The sequence below is a fragment of the Dreissena polymorpha genome, chromosome 12 (genome assembly GCF_020536995.1).
Source record: "Dreissena polymorpha isolate Duluth1 chromosome 12, UMN_Dpol_1.0, whole genome shotgun sequence".
Classification (NCBI taxonomy): Eukaryota; Metazoa; Mollusca; class Bivalvia; order Myida; family Dreissenidae; genus Dreissena; species Dreissena polymorpha.
In genome coordinates this window covers 36,912,105-36,937,128 of record NC_068366.1, presented here as the reverse complement: position 1 = coordinate 36,937,128, position 25,024 = coordinate 36,912,105, and the positions used below count along the sequence as shown (strand labels likewise).

The window sequence follows — 25,024 nt, the reverse complement described above, 5'->3', positions numbered from 1 at the left end:
CTGCGTTTAGGTTCTGAAAAATGCTTATAACTTCTATGTCCCTTGAGATATAACCTTCATATTGGGTATTTGGTATATGGACAAGGCCTTTCTATACGCACACACATTTTTACCCTTGTGACCTTGACCTTGAAGTTAGGGTCCGCGTTTAGGTTTCGAAATCTGCGTTTAGGTTTCGAAAAATGCTCATAACTTCTTTCAAGCGTTTATAGGGGGCATAAATCATCCTATGGTGACAGCTTTTGTTTGGTAGTAAAAAAACAACAATTTATCACGTCTTTTAAGAAGGACAAAACTGTATGGTTAGAAAGAAAAATTATTTTGGCAGTTGTTTTGCAAAAATAATGTATTTATAATGCTACATATTTTTTAGTGCATTTAAATAACAAATAGTTTGACAATTGTTTTAATATGATACATTTTCCAATGGCTTGTGTGTGTTTACTTCTATATTAGCACACATTTGTAACCATAAGAAAGATCAAGTGATGTTTTGTACCTAAAAAAGATCAATGTTGAATTTCTAGTACATTATTCTCATACTCATTTATTTTTCTACAACTGACTTTGATATATGATAACAATTCAACCTATTGTTTTTAATTATGCAAAAACTATTTAATAAATACCTAATCTATTGAAACAAATACAGTTGTTTTCAGTATCTAATCTGTTCTTGCATAAATAATTTGTAACGGGTCATCCGCTATTACATCCTAAGATGCTGAGATGCTTATCTCATTATCTCAAAGCTGGACAACAATTTGTGGAAAAATGCACTTCTATTTTCTTTTGCTGCTGCTCAGTGTTTAAGTACTTTTTTTTTTCCTAATATAACTTTCATGCAAAATATAGCTTTGTCGCAACGGGTGATAAATGTCTATTTTAAAGAACATATAAACACACACACATCCACCCACACACTCACCCATCCCTCCACTTTCTCCCCCCCCCCCCCCCCCCCCACAAACTACTTATATCACATATATGTATGTATCTTTCGAAACAGCAAACCCTTTCTTTTCGCAAAACAACGTTAACAACCCTTGCTAAACATTTATGCTACTCAGGTGAGCGACCCAAGGCCACCATGCACTACGGGCTAATTTGTATTTAGATTACATTTTGATGATATCCATTTAGATAAATGTAAATATTATAGCGATATTATTTAGAAGGGAATACAATCTAGGAGTGGAAATAATGTGCTCTTGAATATTAATCATTGTGTCCTGTAATTCTCATCCAAACAGTTTGTAATACATGTTTAGGTAAGAAACATTTGGATATTTATTTGTGTGTTTTTTTCTTCTTAAAAGCCTTATTATACAAATAATTATACATCGTTACATAACAGGAATAGTACAGGTCGAGGCGTTGATTTTTGTGCACAGATGCCAAGGAGCATTTTTTTTTAAGAATAACTATACAACCAAGACGGCTGTTGTTGAGGTATTGGACGGGATTCCTTACATGCACGACAGTGCAAACACAGCTGATAGACTGATGATAATGCGAGAGAAATTCTTAAATTTTAGATATTGTGCATTCTTTTTTTTATTACTTGTTATAAGCAGTCAGTGAAGTTTACGCAATTACATATGGTTTATGATACAATGGTCATGTAAAGACGTTTTTTTAGGGACGAGAACATGTTGTTATTTGTTAAACAACAAAATTTGACATTAAAAAAGTAATACCAATAAAAAAAAACAAATGAATGCTCAATTTAGAGAAACATACAGTGTACTACAGTCTTATCGTTTTGTCACAAGCTCACCTATTCTTCTGTATTATTTACTTAAACTGTGTCAGGTCAGTTAAAAAAGGTATATCATTCAAACAAGAAAATGAATAACACTTTCTTTGATTAGCTTGCATTGCATGGGTAACTAATTCGCTTCTTTGTATAACAGGGTGATGAGGAGGTAAAAATAGAGATCCTCCTTTTTCGACCTGCGGTTTACGCGCTTATGACATCCTTCAACACCGTTGTTTGTACCGTATACAGACCAGTTTTCTGCGTTCCATATAGTTTTCCTCATCCACGTTTGTTCAATAAAATACGAATGTCTGAACTTTTTATTTATGATATATTAAAGATAACATAAAATTGATTACCTCGTTGGTTTCATGAACACTAGTAAGTATACCGCGGTTTACTGGGTGACCCCTGCGCATGTAACAAAGGCATCCCCAGTTTAGTTTATTACAGTCGTCACGGACTCTAGATGAGACAATACACGCTCTGTGCAGTCGTGCAGCCGCTTTTATTAATTTCTACTACTATTACTGCTACTACTTCTAGTACTACTACTTCTTTTGCTACTACTGCAACTTCTGCTTTTACTACTACTTCTTATTTATGTCAAAACTCATGTATAATTTATTTTTTGCGAAAGAACGCGAGTTCGTTTAATACTTTTAGAATGGCAAATACATATTTATAAGTGAGGAATGAAAGTGCCAACAAAATAAACATTAAAAAAAAAATTAAAAAAAAATTGGTTTTCCGGCTCGTTAGTGTCCATACAAACCATTTGGTGTTTGCAAATGTATATTGGTATCTAAACCTGACACGTACCCCAAAATATATTTCATATTAACCACATACAATCGTATTAAAATTAAGATTTTACAAGGAGAATGAAAAGTCTGCTTTATTTTTTCCTGAATAAGGAGAGTGTAATATACAATACAATACAATATAGTTTATTTTTAGTTTATTCGTATTTTAGGACCTCCAGACCAGAATACACAGAATGTATGTAACAGTGAAATTATAAATATTCTCAAAACATCGTGTATTTACATAACATACTACAAATGAGATTAAGAAATAAAGCAACACATATAATGCAAAAGAATTAAATGGCAACAAAATGTATGTATGAACATATGCATTATTTTTCCGTTATCTAATCTATGGTTTCAGCTTTGAAATTCAGACCACCGCTTTTCATAGTAATGGGTGCTTTTAGCCATATTGCCTCTTTTTCAGCAACTTTAAAGTTAATTGACCGTTTTATAGTGAGTTAGGAAAATCTTAACACATTTGTTGTAAAAACCCTTTTAAATGATTTATTTGCAACGAAAAAGAAGCAATTCTAATGTTAAAACCATGTATTTCCTATGTTACAGAACGATCCTTAAAACGCACTATATCAACTTTGTTCATATATTTCGTATAAATTTGTTCAGTCATCCTTTTTAAAACACCTATCTTTTGTAAAACATATTGATATAAATAATTAAAAGTATCATATGATAGGCTATTTAACACAGGCAAACTTTTTAAAAGTTTTAAGTATTTTCAAAATAATTAAGTAACATGTTTGCTTTTGTAATCGTTTTTTTTCTAAACAAAATAAAAAAGTTTTTTTAACCGAACAATACATCATCTATGTCATAGAATTGTATGAATACTGATTCATAATTCATGTGTCATCGTAAATATGTCTTACATTACAATATATCGTGTTGGCTAAATGTTTAGGAAAGGATGTAACCATAGCAAAAAAAGATATAGCAGGTTGTTTATTTTGCGATATCGCATTATAATCTCGCGTTTGCGAACCGTGGTTTCACTCCAATTAACTATTATTTTGCTCGCGTCCGCATTAATCGAAATCTTTCTAGTAATGTAAATGTCGATATCAAGAGATAATCAACAACTGGCCTTTACAGAACCCTGTAAACACGAATAGCTAAATTGCACGTCGTTCATATCTTCAATACTCACATCCCATGATGTTTGCATCGATGTTGTAATTTTTGTTATAAGCATTACATTACGTCACAGTCATGTGATAATCGTACTATTCATGTGTCTACATGCTATTTGTTCATGATATGTCTTGGTATACAAACAAGATAATTTCACCTATATATTGCCGAAATCATTAAATATTTTTCCAACATTTACTTTTAAACTTTCTAACATGCATTCGGTGAGTGTCACGAGCGTGACCGAAATCAGGCATTGCATTATATAATGTCATGACATGCACTTAACTTACCATTCATTTCTACATTAATGTGAACACGTGATGTGAAGTATTAATCTGAAGTACAGCGATACAACTGCAATATGTACTGTACAGCCGTGCAGTGTAAAATAAATGTAGCGCAATACAGCCAGCTATGCACGAACTTCACATATATATTGTTACGCAAACGACCAAGCTCAATCTTACATCAGGAAAAGCTTTATTGGCAAATGATATGTGTAGATGGTAGGATGAATTCAGTTGTCCATAGTTGTGCATATGTGCATATTTCATGAAACGATTTCGGATATTTTATATAAAGTTCATAACACTCAATTACGTCAAGATATCTGTAAATGCTTCATAAATGCTCAAGCAGTCCTGAAAGTCTACAGTTTTATATTTAGACATATGCAATAAAATATATTTTATGTAATTAATTTCACCGCATGTGATTATATTTTTATTTAATTAGAACACAATGTAGTTATTTCAATTAAGCCAACGCATACATGTTCCCTACTTGAATAATTAAAACATTAAAACACATTAAAAGTTTTAAACAACCGTTTTGCACTTATCGAATTAAAACAAGTTTATTTGAACTATTCTAAATTAGTTTACCGTTTATAAGCTTGACAAAATACAAACATTGACCAAACATGTAAACTTAACATGCACATGTATTGCATTATAGGCATGTTCCCATACTAATTGAATTGAGTCAAGAGAAATGCAATTGAAAAAAAAACAGTATTAAAAACGCACGATTTCTAATTCAGATTGAAACAGTGCAGTTGATAAATCGTTGGAAAAAAACATCGATTACAGACCGTCAATCGATAAGCGCGATACTTGTCCGACTTTCGTTGATAAATCACAACTAATTTTAAAGACAGCTCAAATCACAGCTCGATGGAATTACCAAACACTATTAATAACTCGAGACACGTAAATTATCAAAAATGTACTCCTTTTAAGAATCGGAATTGGCAAGGAGCGGGGTTTTTTGTGTTGTTTTTGTGTTTTTTTTTAAATTGCTAAAAATTAAATCTTCAGACTGGTATCATTGTTACGACTTTTTTTTTAAACGTTAATGGTAGAACTCGAAATCTTTTCGCGATTGAACTTCAAATTGTATCGGTGATTGTTAACTTGATATGTGCAAAGCGACAGACCAGCTGATAGATAACGGTCGATTTACGGTCGAGGAAAGAGGGAGGTGTTCTCATGCAAGACTCAAAACAGTTCCAGCGTGGTAGTTCTTTGCTGACATATCATTATTATTTTTGATCTACTTGCCGATTTTGTAATAAGCAAGTTTACAACATTTTCAAATCATGCGCCGCTATTCTTCTCGTTTAAAGTGAGTACTGTGTGTCGGAACGTCACTCGAAATGGTAAATCAAAGTATTATAAATATGATGACACATATAATTATTTATAAGCGATATAACAGATACTGTAAATGGTATTTAAACATCTAAATCCGTGATGTTTATTGACTTAAGTCGATATTTACCATCATTTTATGTACATACGATAAAACATACGACCTGTTGTAATAAAAAAAAACATGCTTTCGAGATATGTATAACTTTAAAAAGGGATTTGACCAAGAATGTAACAACAATCTACTTTTGGAGATGATATTTCACATTTTGAATGTAAAATTGATAATAGTGCCCCGATGTCTGATAGCGATACACACATAAATGATGACTTTTCTAACTACATATATTAGTAAGTTTGGTTATGGTCATGACTTAAATGGACAACATAAGTATTTTCTTGATACACTTATAACGGATGATAATAATTATCGAAGTATATCATATAAGGTAACACAAAATTCATACCAATTTGTAAACGCGTTTTAGTCTAGTCGCTGGAATAATGTGTGTGCATATTACTTCCAAGTAGTTTCTTTGCACACTCATGTAAAAAAATAGCCTGATTTTTAAGCGCTGGTGGACAGATGGCCAACAGCTGATTGTATGGACACCAATATGGTGTTCAAAAAAACGATTGTTCTTTAAAGTATCCCCGTTTTTTAGTTGACTGTTAGAGGTGTTTTATGAACATAGTTATATATAAAGTAAGTATGCACAATTTAGTCATGTGTTAAATTGTAATATATTGATAAAAATATGTTACAATAACACTAAATAGGCAAGAAAAATTAAACATTGAAGACGATTTTCATAAAATACAGCAAAGATAAATTTGCGCCCCGAGCCGATTGTGACAAAGATATTTCGTACATATTTTCCTACAATAACCGAAGCATTCGTCTTTTTATTAGGATCGGAGTTAGTGTTCGTGTGTCGTATGAATAGATGTCGTTGCAGGAAATTAAAATGATCCGTAAAACTAAATTAAGATTCACATCGTACATGCATGATATACATGCTGGCGAACTCGACTGTACAGACATTTTCGATTTCAGAATTAAATATCTGGCTTATTTCGCATTTTTCGACACATGTTCTTCTTAAATTTTATTTTAATGTATATTGAAATATATGTATACTAAGTTTTTTTTACACATTTTATATAAATTCATAAATATTTGATAAAATCGTGCATACTCACTTGAAGTAGATGTTTAGGGAGAATTGAAAATTACTTATTGTGATCTTGTGTTCTAAATGTTTCTATACCATTTCCATACAACTGGATTCTTTAGATTGTTAATAATGAATTGAACAATCGAGGTAGAAAATTATCATCACACTTTGTTGAAAAAATATGTAAATTGTCAGATGTAGACCGATTGTGAAGAAAATGCCTATCAAAATATATTAACTTATACTTTACAAATCGAAAGATCAAACCCAGGCTCTCTAAAATAGCAAATACCACTTACAACGTCTCTTAAGACACATTAACCCATTCAATAGCATTTTAAGAGCTTAGACAATAAGATAATCACACGATTTGCGATTTTTTATATCCCGCTATCTAGTCTTACTATTATTCATCGTTGATAACAATTTTGTATAGCCATGCTGACGTTGCACAAAGTGCTTATCCAAAATAACGTGAAGTTGGTGAGTATAAGTACCCAATCAGTTTAAGCCTGAACGTTGACGAACATCTTGTGTGGTATAATCAATGTATGACGTGGTATGTTTGATAAGTTATGCAAATATTTGCAAACTAAAAACATCAGATGACATGTTTGTTATTTCTCGTTACAATGCAATCAAACATTACGCTAATTAATTGTTCCATGCAAATTATTACTTTTATGGTGGATGCTGTTTCGTTAAATGGACCTTTTCACAGATTTTCGCATGTATTGAAGTTTTTCATTAAATGCTTTATATTGATTAAACATTTGATCTAAAAGCTCCAGTAAAAACACATGAATAAAATTAAAGAAAGAAAATAAGTAACCCTCAGCAAGGCTCAAACCACTTACACCTGGAGTAAAAGTCTAATGCTTAGATCACTCGGCCATCCGTGCTCAGAAAATGAGTGATGTATTTTATACTTTATATAAGCAATCCTCGTAGTGTCACAAATTATAACGACAACAACAGAACGCTCCAAATTATTCAATCGTTTCGCGTTGCAACACTTTATAATTTTCATGTTTTAAAATCGTCAAAAGATGCTATTTTAGAGCAAGGTAAATGTTCAGTATTGCTGTTTCCTCACAAATATCATAACTTCCGCAAAATTTGCGAAGCTAAAACATTTTTTTTGTCAATTTACCTTAACGCGAAAAGGCCCCTTTTAAATGCAAACAAGTAGTTAATTAATTGTTGATTGATTGTAGGAAACAAATATCGCAACATATGATTTGCTATTAATAGACATTATAACAAATCTTGAGTATTGAATACTTAATAACAGCATGAATAGTTATAGAGCTATACATAATTTATATTACCATATATGATCACATTAAAGTGCAAATCACAAACAAATTAAAGCAACGGTATGAACACAAATTGTATACCAATAGCAAACCAGGCATACAGTTGTTGCACTAAGACAGATGTTTTATTTATCTTAAAATAGTCTATATATACAGCAAAACATGTTACATTCACTAAAGGTAAACAATAAATATAAAACCGAGCGCGTATATTTAATATATAAACATTAGCAAAAGCAGCACACCAGAAGAGTTATGCATATTCAAGATTACCTTATATCGTTCTCCAGATAAAGAAGTGTTTGTTAAGAAAAAGCACGCATTATGCTTATTAATTCTTGAATACGTATTAGTCTTCAGGGTATCATCAGAAAATATTGAAAACTTATTTAATATGATCGCTTGCATGCGGTCAGTTTTCACGCAGTTTTCACGACGTATGATATAAACGAAAATGTTGGAAGACATCTGATGATACTTAATTTCAAAGTTCTGGGCAACAAATTATTGTTTGGTTTCACAGATCAATAATAAAAACAACTTAACAGTTCGGCGTGGTCAATTTCCACATGCATGTCAATATGGAGTGTTTGCTTGCTTGATATTTTTTCGATTTGTGACGTGATAATTATATTTGTTGTTCTTTGACGGTTTCCGTTTGAGCACTCGTTTTGATATATTTCATACTTTGTTATTGAAAGGTAATACAATATTTCTCACGAGAAACGATACATTAGTTTGAGGTGATGGGTTTTTAAGTAATGTATTTAGTGTATTACAATACGTGGATTGCTTAAATAAAGTGAATACTAATATCACATGATTATGATTAAACATTTTCAATTCTCAGTCCTACTGTTCCAGACTTGTTCTAGTCTATTCTCAGCCCTACTGTTCCAGACTTGTTCTAGTCTATTCTCAGTCCTACTGTTCCAGACTTGTTCTAGTCTATTCTCAGTCCTACAGTTCCAGACTTGTTCTAGTCTATTCTCAGTCCTACTGTTCCAGACTTGTTCTAGTCTATTCTCAGTCCTACTGTTCCAGACTTGTTCTAGTCTATTCTCAGTCCTACAGTTCCAGACTTGTTCTAGTCTATTCTCAGTCCTACTGTTCCAGACTTGTTCTAGTCTAAATCTAAAACAGTGTTTGTGTTTTGGAATTTACACTTCGTCGTTTTAGTTACCCAGTTTGAAGATTTGATGTCAGTACATTGAATGACACATTTTTTATTTCAACACACATGTGATAAAGTGTCTTTAAGGTGCAAGATGATACTGTTAAGGTACGAACCGAAATCGGAAAAATCATTCAATTTTTATCTAATCAGTTATTTCTAAAATAGAATCGTCTGACGTGCTTAAATTGGCTAAATATAAGTACCGATTCAGACATTTATTTCTAGTTACTGGGAGTAGTCCCATGACTTAACTTATATTTGTTGGGTGACAGATTTTAAGTGTGATCATATTCGTTTGGAACTTTGTACGGTAAGTTCAAATCTTAACATGATCCGAATTTGCAAATAAATGTAAATAAAGTACTTTCGATTTGCGACTTATATAAATAAAACTAAATAAGAAGGAATTTAAAGATGTGTGCTTGAAAAAAATTCAAAATAAATTGTAAACAAAGATCTTTTTTTATTAATGCAATATAAAACTGTTGCACAAACATCGACATAGTTAAAAGTGGTGCTATAGCGATTATTGAATATAATTTATTTCAGATAAAATTTCACGAGGATTCAGGCAACCTATTCAGTAGTTCTTGGATAAAAACATGACTGGTTCGTAAAACAACTAAATGCGCAAGGACAAATTGCTGAAATCTAGCACATTAAAATCAAGTTAAGTTTACACACCCAGCTGATTACGTTTGTTTAGTACACACAATTTAAAAATCGATAAAAATGAGTCCAAGAGAAATTGAAGACTTTTTATATGCGAGTCATTCAGGAATCAAAGACAATCTCACAACGGACAGTTCAGCAACTAAAGGCGATTCGCACATAAAGCGTACACGTATTGATTTAAATCAATTAGGTAACTTGAAACCCGGTGATCATATAACATGGAAACGAACGTACCCTATCTGGCACCATGCAATTGTTGAAGAAGTAAATGCACGAAACAAAACGCTAAAAGTAATTCATTTATCAAAGCAAGGCTCACAATTAATTGTTCATAAAAAGACTGTGAAATTTGAAAAAGAAAACGGGAATTTATACAGAATAGACTACACGGGGAATGAACGATTATCACCTGAGGAGACGCTTAAACGAGCAAGAGTTTGGTTGGACACACGATTTAGAAATAAACGCTATAATCTGTTCACAAATAACTGTGAACACTTTGCAACATATTGCGTGACCGGCAAAGGTCAGTCAAATCAGACAAAGGAAGCAGTCGAAAAAGCAGGTATAGGTTTCGGTGAAGCGATTTTAATTTCTACACCACATGTCATAAAATCTGTTAAGACAAGATTAAACAAATCCAACGATAAACTAAACATAAATGCAAGGAATGAAACACAAAGGTCATCAAACTCGCATGCAGCGAAACCAAACAACCCACTGATAAATAAGCAATCCACTACTAAGCCAAAAACCGCAACAAAAGATGCATCTCCATCATGGTGTAGCAGCACCGATTCACATGGTTTGTCTTCAAGGTCTAAACGAAATAAAGACTCAAAAGGGAAATCTATGTCATCGGGTCATGTCAGCGATTTGCGAGATGAATCAATTTCTAAGCGGATTAGCGTTTCAGACGGTATTTCGGCATTACGGAGAAGACGAAGCGATTTACTTCCATCGTCTATACGAAATAATGCTTCAAAAGGTAAACAGAAATCATCGAGTGATAGCGATATTTGGCATGGTTTATCTGCATTCTCTATGCAAACTAGCGACTACAAAAGTGCATTAACATCATCGAATCATAGCAGCAATCGGCAAGATTTATCTCCAAGATCTAAAACATACGACTACGAAGATAAATCTACGTTTTCGAGTTACAGCAACGAACCTTCCAAGGCTACGCAAAGTAACGATTCAGGTAAAGGTTCTGCTTCATTGATAGCAGCCGTTGGTGGTACTGGTGGTATTGCAGTAGCGGTAAAAAAAACATCGGTTGCATCAGTGGTTAAGAAAAAAGTATTTGAAAGAGTTAGTAAGGCACGGGAAACTTTGAAAGGGGTGGGGTGGAAAGCAACTGCCGTTACTACAGCCGCTGCCGCTGGTATCGAAGTTGTATCATCTATTTACGACATTCATAAATTGTACAAAAGTAAGAAGAAAGGTGATATAAGTCAGAGTGATTTTATTGAGAGCACAACGCAAAGAGTTGTTGAGGGAACTTGTGCAGTAGGCGGTGCTGCAGCAGGTGGTTTTATAGGGGGTTTCGTTGGGAGTTGGTTATGTCCAGGAGTCGGAACCGTAATTGGTTCACTAATCGGATCATTTTTGGGCGATGTCGTTTCTCGGGTGGTTGGTAGGTGGGCTGGATCAAAAGTCGGGAAATTCTTCTCTTCTTTGTTTTCATGATTAAAGAAGAATATATCAAATAAAGAACACATACGTGTTACCTAAAAATGATTATGATCAATAATCAATCTAACTTACGCAAGTTTGTTTATTAGATTTACATTTCAGAATTGCACTTTCCTTTACAAAAAAATAATACACTTATATTAAGAAGGTCAGTTATCTAAATCAATTGTATACAACAGAATTGCAAATTGTGTTTTGTTTAATTAAGTTCATGAAAACAAAATAATTCCCAATGCTAATCTGAAGCCGACACTTTTGTTCGAATGTGTTTTGGGAAACAACAATTGTCGTTTAACGATACTTTTGTACAAACTTTTTTTTATTGTTCTTCTGTGTATGTACATTAATTCGTTTTGGGTGATTAACGAATTTTACTTTATTAAATCTTATTTCGCGAATTTCCTTATATCAATTATTATTGAAGATAAGTTTCTTTAAGTGTCTTATTCAGCAACGTGTCAACTGTTGGTGAAAAACTGGATGCAGTCGTTCTAAGAAAATAACACTTGTCAGTGCTAAATAATACTTGTTATTTAATTTATTTGAACCTCGGGGTTTTTCTTTAATTTTATATTTTAATGAAGCTGTATCGTCTTTTAAGAGTTATCGTTTACTGAATTATCTATATTGTCCCACTTTAATTCATAACAATTATCAATCTCTATAATATCAAAATCAAACTTTAAGTTGATATTTTATGGCTGCATGAATTGTAAAATTCATTGTTCATTGAGTAAACACACCAGCAATAGTATAGTTCAATCGTTTACAAATTCGCTTTTTATGGATGTGTATATTTATTTGTGTTATTTTATTACTGCATAATTTCTATCCAATCTCGAGGACCATTAGCATTAAAAGTAGTTGGTCGTGTTTAAACAACATGAATTTTGTTAAGCCAATTGATTCCTTTGAAGTGTTAGTTTGTTTTTTAATTAGTGTGTATGCTTTGTACAGTGAAATTTTGATTTGTTTATAACTTATCTTTGCTTCATCAACAATTCGTTTCAATAACAAATTGTCGTTTTAATTACCCCGTAATTACAGCGGGAACAGCATAGATGTCTCCTTACTTTATACACATTTAAGATTTGTTTTAATTCCCTTTTATTATTATTTAATTTGAGTTACAATGATATGAGGTTAAATTTTATTTACATGTATATGTATCATGAATATCGCTGGGCCAAGTGTGATGTTGAGCGCTCTAAAACCGGTTTAAACCCCCAATGCTTTATGGTGTACGAACTGGTCCAAAACTATTCTGAACCGTCCCGGACGGTTTATAAACCGTCCCGGGTAGTTTGTAAACCGTCCCGGACAGTTTGAAAACCGTCCGGGACGGTTTAGGAAAGTTTTGGACCGTTTGTGTGCATAAACCGTCCAGGACGATTTAAACTGTCCGATACGGTATTTTTGCTTGAGTAGGGTATAGTATTTATACCAACAAATCAGAAAAGTCCTTACAATTATCCTTTACTGGAAGTTTTACGAGCGTAATGTAATATCGTTGTCATCTAGAGCGACGCTATTTTTCTCGAATAAAACATGAATTTCAAAATATTCAATCAATCATTGCTGCCAAACACGTCCGAGTTAAAAATAAATACTTTAAGTACTCGAAATAAATGTATTTGCCCACAAAGTACTAGATTTTCTGAAATAGGCAACGAATTTCATCTTTTACAGTGCATTTTTTGATACATAGAAGGAAGCAGCTTTTAAAACGAACATATTTAATAGACTGAATAATACTTTTTCAAGTAAGCAATTGACAAAAATACCGCAAGCAAAGCAGTACTATAGTTTACGCCAGGAAACCGTCCCTGACGGTTTCCTAAACTGTATCGGACGGTTTGTTATCCACAAAATAAATCGCCCGGTACGGTTTACAGACGCACGAGCGGTTCAAAAGCATGTAACTGTCCGATACAGTTTAGTAAACCGTCCCGGTCGGTTTACAAACCGTCCCTGACGGTTTATAAACCGTCCCGGACGGTTTCGAATAGTTTTGGACCAGTTCGTACACCATAATGCTTTGCATTGACCGTTCCAAGGCGGCGACCCCAGCTTTATTCTTATATGTGTTTATGTTGTTTTATATTGTGCTGTTTTGTACTGTTTAGGCAATTGGTCACTTTCCTTAAATAAAGGACCAACTAATTGTATATAATGAGAATGCAATACTTCTCCAGCAGCTGGAGTTTTACTTCTTTATATTAAGTGATGTTCCCGGTATATATCGGAAAGTTTAAAAGTACGAACTCACGGATACATATAGTATTCACGAAGAAATACTATTTGATTAAACGAGCTTTAATAACAACTGAATTAATTGCCATATAATTTTAACCATCAAGTGTATATAAATATGACCCTGATTTATTCAATATCAAAGTCTTGATTTCAAAATAGTATTTTATTATTGTATTTATTGTTAATTGTTAGTGGAAAATTAATAATTCAGTAAGGTATCTTAAATAAGCGTATGATTTATAACGTAATGTCGTTAATATCCTATTATTCATTTTATTTAACAGCTTTTTGGTTATGAAAGTGCGTGCAAGTAATGTTAGTGTTGTATTAAAAAAATGTCGTCAATTATTTATAAGTAGGCATTTACTATTTGGACATTTCTATGTATTGCGGTTTAATGTTTAAATTTACTTTTATTATATTTTTTATTATTTACTTTTCACCAACCAAAAAGCCAATACTTGATCTTCTGTTGTCCTTTAATCAGCATCTTTTGTCAAAAAGGCTTTTTGGTAAGCATTTATTATGTAGATAATTCTATGGATATATTTTTATTACGTCTCTAATGATGGATATATTTTGTCATTTATTTTACAATATAATAACTAATTATTCTGCAATTGATTAATATGTTTAACAACACAAATGTAATCCGTATAATAAATGACCAACGTTACATGTAATTTATGATGATGAACATGGAATAAGTAACTAAAAATATAACTTTTGTTTTTGAAAGCGGGATGTTATTAAGGCTTTCACTTATTGAAGGTCCCGTTGTTATGTATGTTATATTTCGATTTCGTATAATATACTGATGGCTTTCAACGAGTTATATAACACAAATATCATTCAATTTCATACATGTTTGAAAAGCTCAAATATATTCTTTGTTCAAGTATGATTTTGATGAACAAAAGAATATTTGTCATGAGATTTTTTTTATTAAGCTATTGACATTTATTGAAGTCATGTACATTTACATGTGTTAGATGTAAAAATACGAGTTTGCAATTGCATTAAGTTTCTATGCGTACTATTAACACTATAACATTTCACTTGTATATTGATGCGAACATATACACTTCTAACAATATATAGAAAAATGCCAGTGTTTTTGCTTTTACACTTATTTTAAAACCATCGATCGATGATTAACCGCCCATCATTTTGCTACACAAGAAACATGCGTATTAAATGGTGTGTGTTTTTTTCTAATTCAATTTGAAAAAAAAAATCATACGCAGCTCATAAATATATTAAATGGTTGGCTATGGGCGTAACACTATTTTTATTGATGTTTTTAAACATCTTTTGTTTAAGTAAATGCATCTAATTTTAGACAAATAGTTTAAACATTAATATGTACGGTTCATTTTGTTTTGTTTGGACATTTCTATGTATTGCAGTTAAATGTTTAAATTTACTTTTATGTTATTTTTTATTATTTAATTTCACCAATCAAAAAGCCAATACTTGCTCTTCTGCTGTCCTTTAATAAGCATCTTTTGTCAAAAAGGCAATTACATATAGCTTTTTGGTAACCATTTATTATGTAGATATTTCTATGGATATATTTTTTATTACGTCTCTTATGATGGATAGATTTTGTCATTTATTTTACAATATAATAATTAATTATTCTGAAATTGATTGATATGTTTTCAAACACAAATGTAATCCGTATAATACATGACAAACGTTACGTGTAATTTATGATGATGAACATGGAATAAGTAACTAAAAATATAACTTTTGTTTTTGAAAGATGGATGTTATTAAGGCTTTCACCTATTGAAGGTACCGTTGTTATGTATTTTATATTTCGATTTCGTATAATATACTGATGGCTTTCAACGAGTTATATAACAAATATATCATTCAATGTCATACATGTGTGAAAACCTCATATATATTCTTTGTTCAATTTCGATTTTGATGAACAAAAGAATATTGGTAATGAGATTTTATTTTTTATAAAGCTATTGAAATTTATTGAAGTCATGTACATTTACAAGTGTTAAATGTAAACATACGAGTTTGCAATTGCATAAAGTAGCTATACGTACTATTTACACTATAACATTTCACTTGTATATTTTGATATAAATGCATTTATTTTTAGACAAATAGTTTTAACATTAATATGTACGGTCCATTTTGTTTTGTTTTTTTACAAGATCGGTAAATGGAGTCATTCTTTGACCAAATGACATTGTACCTTCACCTGTTTTAAGAAGATTTTAATCTGCATAACCCTTTATATATATATATATATATATATATATATATATATATATATATATATATATATATATATATATATATATATATATATATATATATATATATATATATATATATATATATATCATTTACTGCATAGTATTTATGCAAAAAAATAAAACAAACGCGAATTTAGTAACATCATATTTATTTTTCTCAAAGGAATACGTATTTTCTTGACATATTTCAACAATCGAATGCCCTGCTTTATCTTTGTTCTATTTTGATTTAGTAAAATATGCGGACAGACTTCAACGGTTCCTTACAAAACATATATTTTTATGTCATGCAGGTTTGAAAGGGATAGGTTTATTCTTTGTTAAATTTCGTTTCGATTTTGTTAAACTACAGAATATTTGTAATAGGTTTGTGTAATGCAGTACTTATATTATTAAATATCCAATCTCTAAATGCAATAAACAGATGAATGAATGTGTATGTATTATGCCAGTTCTGTTTGAATAAAACAATATTGTTGTTAATGATGGTGATCGTCTGTATTAGTAAAAATTGATTCTACGACTTTCAAATTTATTATTGATGTTAAAACTTGAATTGAACGAAGCATTTTCATGTTTAACAAATGCATTAGTTTGACTATATGAAATTACATTTCTTACGGTAACACTCACTTTTTTGTATGTTTTGCGTGTAATTGAAAACGTTGCCCCATCAATTTACACAGTATAACAGATTGGGGTGATTTATACTACGTACAAAACACTAAATGTTTAACATTATTTCATTATAAAACAATGTTGCTTTAATTAATAACATTGTTTTAGTATATCTCTGATGTATATATTATCAACACAAACTTAGATCGTTGCAAAAGTGAATTGCATACCTTATGATTTTTTGTATAGGTTTCTTCGTATATATAAATTTTAAGACAATTTTTAATGGCAATAAACGATTTGGCACATTCATACGTTACAACTAGACCAACGCGTCTAGTGAATTGGCAGGAATGTTTATATATGATAATGGATCTATTTCAAATTGCGTGACAAAAAATCGCACTCAGAGTTTTGCAGTTATCTAATTTATATATAATGATGTAAAGGAATTCACTGGGGAGGGCATTCACATTTTTTCTTGTTATTGAACAATTTGAGTAATGAATAATGTTCAATGATCATAATTGAACCAGGGTACATTTGAAGGTTAGTATTGCAATAATACCTATTGCATTTTTTAGAATAATCTCAAACTATCAAAGCATAAATGAACAGTTTATGTCAATAGAGACAATTATGATCAACGATTTGTTATTGATTTTTGTATTTATTGCTTTCATATTGCAATACAATGCCGTTACGTAAATGTACCTGTACATAGGTATTTCAAAAGTAATTGGCTTCTTATGAAGCCAGTAAGTTGGCCAGTGGTATGTTAATGTATTGTTCGCAACTAAGTGTCTTAATTTAGAGTTATACTTTAGACATCTGGACCATCGAGTGACATTGACAGTAAAATGATAACACTGATTTATCCATGTTAATTTTGTTGCAATTATGTATTGTAAGATGTAAAATAAATATATTTTAGCCCCGTTGCAATCGATACTAATCAAGCACAAGATAACAACTGAATAATGCATCTAAAAGAGCTGAATTTTGTTTCAGTATCGATCATTTCACCATGGTGAGGTCCTTCAAGTTTCAACATGCCCATTCCAAGTAACAAACAATAAATTAATATAGAAATAACTTTTAGTAACGAAAACCATTGATGCAAAGCATCAAAAGGGGCCATTAAAAAGAATAACTCGATTCAAATCTTAAAATGATTTGAATCAAATGTTCTTATGCAGACAGAAGATGATACAAAATTCAAAACCGTGTCACGCGAAATCAAATATTAGCCATTAAAGTGGCATAGTGTCATAAGAATCGTAAATCTGTTAAATCAATTAGGGGAAAGGTTTTAAAGTAAAGTTATCGTACACAAAGAATTATGGTCCATCTGTAAAAGATCTCAAACTATCAAGTCAACAGAGTTTTTGCAGTTTTTTTAGTCATAAACACGATAAGTGTGGTAACAAGGTTTTCCTGAAGTTTTTGATATGGCTACATAGGTTTTGAACCCAGATTTGAACTCGGTCTAGAAATCGTCAACATAAACATTTTGACCAACGTTTGTCATAAATATGGCCTCTACAGAGGTTACAAGTTTATTCTAATATTTTATATTTTTAAGTGCACGTAACTCAGATTTGAACAAACGAGTAAAATAAAACATTTTGAAAAATCATCAAGATTGTATTATAAATGTGGCTTATAAAGGTGTAACAAGATTTTTTCTAGTATTTGATCTTATGATCTAGTTTTTAGAAGCCCGTGACTTGGATTCAAACTTGGCCTAGATATTATCCAAATAAACATTCTGACCAAATTTCGTCAATGTTAAATGAGATATAAAAATGGCCTTTATGTTTATAAGATTTGACAAAGAGACATTGTTTCGAGACATGTGTCCAGATTTGAACACGGTCTAGGTATTGTTCTGATAATCATGCGCCCAAGTTTCTTAAGGAGTGGATGAAAATCTTCCCTCTAGAGAGGTAATCTAAACGTTGAAGGAGTACACCGCACGACGTCAGACGCCAAACATAGTGCGATAATAATAAATCACCTTAGTGTATACGAAAACATTTTGATCATCTTTTCTGACATATTTAAATGTTAAGCACGACAATTTTCAGAAATGCGGACTATTTAGAAAAACACTATTTTATTGTAAAAATTATGAAAACGTTGCATTTAAAACCTATTAAATAGCAAAATGTTATTATATTTAACACGATAATAAATAAGAAAATGTTCCATTTTAAACGTATATTATAGCAAAATGGTGTCATATAATATTTGACACGATTATAAATTAGAAAACATTTCATTTAAACCTGTTTTTATAGCAAAATATTATAATAAATTAGAAAACGTTCCATTTAAAACCTATTTTACAGCAAAATGATAATAATATGTAACACGATAATAAATTTAAAAAACGGCCCTGGCCCATGCACATTACTAATGGACAACATGTCTTTGTTTTTTAACAGTTTGCTTTTAAGTCCTCTTCACTTCAGCTGTGTATTACTTAAGTTTGGTATTTTGCAGAGATTATTTAGTGGGTAGGATATTTCAGAGATTTTAGAAGATTTAGAAACAAGGATTCAAGTGACCCCTGGCTTGAAATATTGAAGAGTCTAATTAAAAGTTCAGAGATCACTTTTTAATGCGGCACAATTTATTTATTTATTTTAAAATGCAAATTGAAGTAAAAAAAACATTTTATTTAAAAGAGGCTTTTCGTATTGTTTTTGTTTAATAAACAGTTTCCAAATATTTATTCACAGTCATTACAAATAAATACTGAATTCAATACTGTTATGAGACCTTCAGAAACTATGTTACAAAGTGCATAACTATTAATAGCTATAAACTGGTAACACACTTTTGATAAGAAAACACATAATCACAGATTTGTACTGATTTGTGTGGTGAGAAGTTGGGATTTATGTTACTATGTTATTGTTTCTTTCGTTATTTAATCTATTTTATTAACAAAAACTTTGCGTTTATTCATCGAAAGAAAAACACAAGCAATCCCTTGGGTGGAACCACTTTTGACCCAAGGGGCATGATTTTAACAAAATTAGTAGAGGACCACCATACAATGTCGCACGCAAAGTAATAAACCCTCAACATTTGCGGTGTCAGAGATATGATTGCAAAGTTATTTACTTAAAGCGGGACTGCAATATCAATGTCAAATATTTATTAATTTATATGAAATGTGTAAAAAACGTATTATACATATATTTCAATATAAATTAAAATAAAAGTTAAGAAGAACATATGTCGAAAAATGCGTAATGAGCCATATATTTAATTCTGAAATCGAAAATGTCTGTACAGTCGAATTCTCCAGCATGTATATCATACATGTAAGATGTGAATCTAAATTTAGTTTTACGGATCATTTTAATTTCTTGCAACGAAATCTATTCATATGACACACGAACACTAACTCCGATCCTAATAATAAAAAACGAATGCTTCGGTTATTGTAGGAAAATATGCACGAAATATCTTCGTCACAATCGGCTCGGGGCGCTAATTTGTATTTGCTGCATTTTATGAAATTCGTCTTCAATGTATAATTTTTCTTGCCTTTTTGTGTTATTGTAACATATTTTTATCAATTTATTACAATTAAGCACATATAAAATCGTGCAGTCCCGCTTTAATAATTCTATAGTTGTAACGTGACCTCAGAGATGTGTAGATTTTTGAAACCAAGGGGCATGATAGGAAAAAAAGAAGCGAAAATCTATGTAATGTGACACAATGCATATCGATCCACTGACTATAGCGATTTCAGAGATGTTGTTTATTGTATGTGTTAATATTTACTATACAAATCTATATAAATAAGTTGACCCGTGTGTCACGGCCAGTTTTGACCATAGGGACACAATTTGAACAATTTAAGCAGAGGACCGATATTAGACGTGACATGGTAAATAACACAAATTTGGGCCTAGCAGTTTCAGAGACGAAGACTTTTCAAGTTTTCACTATACATGTATACATATACAGAAACTAAGAAAACCATAGCGAAGGACCAATTGTGACCCCAGGGGCACGATTTGACCAAACGTAGTACAGGACGATCATACAATGGTAAAACCCAAATATCATACCCCTTACTAGAGGTTCCAGAGAAGAATTGTTAAATTATTTTCTTATTGATCTGAACAAATCTTGTGATCAATGGCGTGGCCAGTTTTGACCACATGGGCATGAATTTAACATGGTAGATGACCGCTGTAAAATGCTGCATGCCAAATACCAAACTTCTTAGCCTTGAGTTTTTTGTTTAATTTTCACGATAAATATATGGAAAAAAAACGAGTAACCCCTATGGCTAAGTTTGACCCAATGAGTATTATTTGAGCAAACTTTGTACAGTATATTGTTTTTTAACGTTCGATATAAACATATAAGAAAAACAAGTAAACCATAGAGCAAAGTTCGTCGCTAGGGATATTATGTGAACAAACTTTGTAGAGGACCATAATACAATGTTACAAAACAATTAATAAACCCCTGACTATTACGGTTCATAACAGAAGATTTTTAAAATTATCTTCTATTTAAGTCTATAAAAAAAATCATGTGACCCAGGAGCGTGGCAAGTTTTTACCGGATGGGATTTAAACAAACTTAGACGAAGATAATTAGATGATGTAATTCACCAAGAGTTAAACCCCTGACGCTGTGGTATCGGAGAAGATTTTGGAAGTTGTCATTATTTAAATTTATTTTTAGCTCTGCTGTGCAACGAGCGGGAACGAGCGGGGACGATTTAAACAACTTTGAAAAGAGTCACAAAATAATAATTCGTGTAAATGTTCGTTGAAATAATGCCGAGCGGTTCAGGAGAAGCTATAAGCAAAAAAAAGGTATAGCACGCTCACAGGCAAGGACTGGAGTACATGATCAGGGTACCCTTAAAGCGCCAATGATCACTAAAAATGAATGCCCTTTGCTCAAGACTTATTAAATTAAAACGACTTGTTTAATTAAAACAACATTATAAACAAATATTGGAGACATACGTATGACCTTAGTATTAAAAAAGACATGTATTGTGTTTATTTCACATATACTGAAACTTTCGAAACTTTAAAAAGCATTAATATATGCATATATATACATACATATATATATTTAAAGGTTTTCGAACTGCAATGCGACCATTCGATTTTCTTATATTCGTGCGCATATGGTATTCCTTCTTCGCATATGTCCTATTGTCGTGGCATTCTGCATAAACAATCTACGTTAAAGAAAAAACAAACAAGAAAATATTTAAGATATTTCAAGTGTTCAACCCTCTATCTTTGTCCCCTATTATTTTTGTATAACCATTAAATTACTAATTTCACTGTTGTGAACTTAAAGGTTTATAAAGCAAGACTGCTTGGAATTTATTTATACATAAATACATTATAATATATACATGTGTGATATTTAATTAGGTGTAACACGTGATATAAGGGAAATAAAAAGCACGCGAGTGTTGCTATCTCCCCTCAGAAAACCAGAAAAAAATACCAATCTCTTGTCATATGTCTTTTTAAAACTTTTTTTTTAATAAAGGAAGGCGGACAATACAAAACGTTGAGCACATTGTTTTTCTTTTTTTGTGTCCTTGATCGTTAAATACAAAACGTTGAGCACATTGTTTTTCTTTTTTGTGTCCTTGATCGATAAATATATAAATATTTAAGTTTCAACGCACACATTTTTAGTTCCAGCTTCACTTGTATGGACAACCGCGTTTGCACAAATGCCATAACGACACTACAGTTGAAACTTTTCGATGTTGCATAAACTTATGAAACCTATCGTATTTATATTGGTCAGTGCATAACAAACCTACACATATCAAGAAGGAATTGCTCACCTTAACCCTGGAATTTAAAATACGTTTTTATTATTATAAACAGGGAAATGTTTCACTTTGGAAATGTATGTACTTGTTCAATTTCTTTTTGTCATTAATGTGTTTTATAGAAAAACACTCCATAATACTGATTAGTGTAAAAAGAAAATAGAAAAAAACTGACGCGGGAATCGAACCCGGGGACCATGTAAAAGCGGGGTTCCTCTTTACCACACAGAGATTGAATCTTTATATTGCGTATTTGAGGAGCTGTCCTTTTTTGTTTTGACCATATTTTCGTAGCATTACGTTCATACTCAAATACCGTTCGGGATGACGGAAATGCACGAAATATGGAGCTATTTCACGAAGTCCATTTTATCCATAAAGGCAATTTTTGCTCACATTATTTAGGTTTTTATTTGTGAGCTTGCTCACAAATGATGCAGACGCAAAATTTCAAATTGCTGAACGGCTTATCTACGGGGAGCCTTACTACGCTTTGCACATGCCGTATCCGCGCGAGAAAGAGTTGTATAATTTATGAAAGAGGTTTGAGTTCTCCAACCATATTCATTCACAAATGGAAACATTATACGAATATCGTGTTAAATGTAATAGTTTCGAACGGAGCTTATATAGAAAAGAATAAATAAACAATGATTGTATTATACCTGTCGCGGAAGAGATTGTTTATGAATGAATAAAATAGTCCACTTTCTGCTACGTCTTCACGACGTAGTATTTTTGCTCAGTTCATTCATAATTTGAGGCTATTAATAGATGCGCCTGTCGATAAACAAAGGAGAGTCCAATTGCACGGGTGATAACAACGCAATAGGTTACGCTCGTTTGTATTCACAGTTCTCAGTTTATAAAACGTTGAACATGAGTTCAACAATTACTACAGGGATACGATAGACAAAATCAAAAATGCTTCATTATCGCTAAAACCGATTATAAAAAACAATTAAATATAACAAGGATAATCTTTTTAAAAGGTAGTCTTGCTGTTTTTTAAAATAAAGTTTGAAATTTTGTTTCTAAATAATTTAATTGAAAACAAAAGTTTAAGTGTTATTATGGCATTTTTCACGGTTGAATTGAGATGAAAAGAATTAACAGGTAAAAAGAGTTAGTTAAAATGCGGTTACTGACCAATTATCTGCAACTCATCATGCTACCAGTTGTTTATAAAAAATATATTTTATATTTGATATTCTTACGTGACTCACCCAGTCCTCTAAGCCGAAATGATCCGAAAAACAAAATTGTGTCTTTGTGTCGTATGAACGAATCTGCACTAAAACTCAATTTAGGTTCACATATATGATCAGTTGTCAAACGAAAGTACGGTTGATATTGAAATGCATTATTTTTCTCTTTCCGGGATATTGTTTTAGTATGTTGATGCTGCATTAACAAATATAAGTGTATATGAAGTGAAAACACCAAAAATAAACAACGGTTGCGATAGACACCTATAAACTGCTAGATGCCCATAATATCACTTTTAACTCTTGTGTTGTTGTTTTTTTACTTGTAAGTCGCATATTTACCGCATGAAATGTGTGTTATAATAGGCAAACCACAGAACTACATTAGTATAAGTAGATACAAATTACACACAAATTATGCAATGTCCTCCATCATCGCAATATATCGTATGTTAATATTTGATTTACATGCAGTTTTCTTTCCAAACATTTGAATCACACTTTCATAGCCGCGACATGCGAAAATGAGTCTTATGGTCTTTCGACCAGCGTAGCTCAAGTTTTAATGTGTTTTGCTTGAGAATTTAATACAATGCTGTTTAATACCAATACATTTTTATTTGTGAGCAAAGCTCACAAATAATGCAGACGCAATTTTGCAAATCAGTATGCCTTAGCTACGGAAGGGCCCGTAACACATGACTGCCTGTGTGGATAACTCCAGTCAAATTTAGCAGAAGACAAAATTAATGCTTAAAGCGTTTCTGTTTATACTAAACTGGTACACTGCAGCAGACGACAGCCTGTAATAAGAAATTATGTAAACAATAGGTTTAAGAGCTTGTGGGACGAATTGGTCAGTCTAGTGTTTAGGACCAACTAATTGTTTTTAATGAAAATTCAATACTGCTCCGGCAGCTGGAGTTTCACTTCTTTATATTATATTATATTAAAACAGCTTGTGATATGACATTGGTTAGTTTATCATTGAAATCTGTACATATTGGCTGCTTTCAGGGAAAACGGGGCTTAATGCTGCATTAAAAGTCTGTCATGTGGGCAAAATTGTTTCTCAATCATTAGAAAATGATTAAAATAGTTGTGTTGCATTAGTACAAATGTGTTAAATTAATTATGTACAATTACAGGCATGTCATTAAGTTTGTAGAGGATGATTTTTTATGGCATTTTATAATAAATGCGCTTTATAATCATCAATATTGTGTGCGTTCTTTCCTTCACGACATACGAGTCTATCCGGTCTGTGAACTTTTCATTACCTCCAAAGACAATACATAAAATAACTTATTACAGAAAGTTAACATTATAAACATATTATGATTGAACGCATACCGAAGATTGATAATCTTTAACA

The 25,024-nt window shown here is 31.7% G+C and overlaps 1 protein-coding gene across 2 annotated transcripts; it reads left to right on the top strand.

The window, feature by feature from the left end:
* Positions 1 to 1,176: 1,176 nt before the first annotated feature.
* LOC127853555 (uncharacterized) lies at positions 1,177 to 17,522 on the top strand. Of its 2 annotated transcripts, none has more exons than XM_052388146.1 (2): positions 1,177 to 1,271; positions 9,605 to 17,522. In XM_052388146.1, exon 2 carries the CDS (start codon positions 9,788 to 9,790, stop codon positions 11,420 to 11,422), a length of 1,635 nt encoding a protein of 544 aa, XP_052244106.1. In that variant the 5' UTR covers positions 1,177 to 1,271; positions 9,605 to 9,787; the 3' UTR covers positions 11,423 to 17,522. The 2 variants fall into 2 exon arrangements, with proteins under 2 accessions (XP_052244106.1, XP_052244105.1); XM_052388145.1 differs by lacking the exon at positions 1,177 to 1,271 and adding an exon at positions 9,213 to 9,365.
* The last annotated feature ends 7,502 nt before the right edge of the window (positions 17,523 to 25,024 follow it).

Coding starts and splice junctions, on each gene's coding strand:
- LOC127853555 (XM_052388146.1), top strand. CDS start 9,788: ATGAGTCCAAGAGAAATTGAAGACTTTTTATATGCGAGTCATTCAGGA.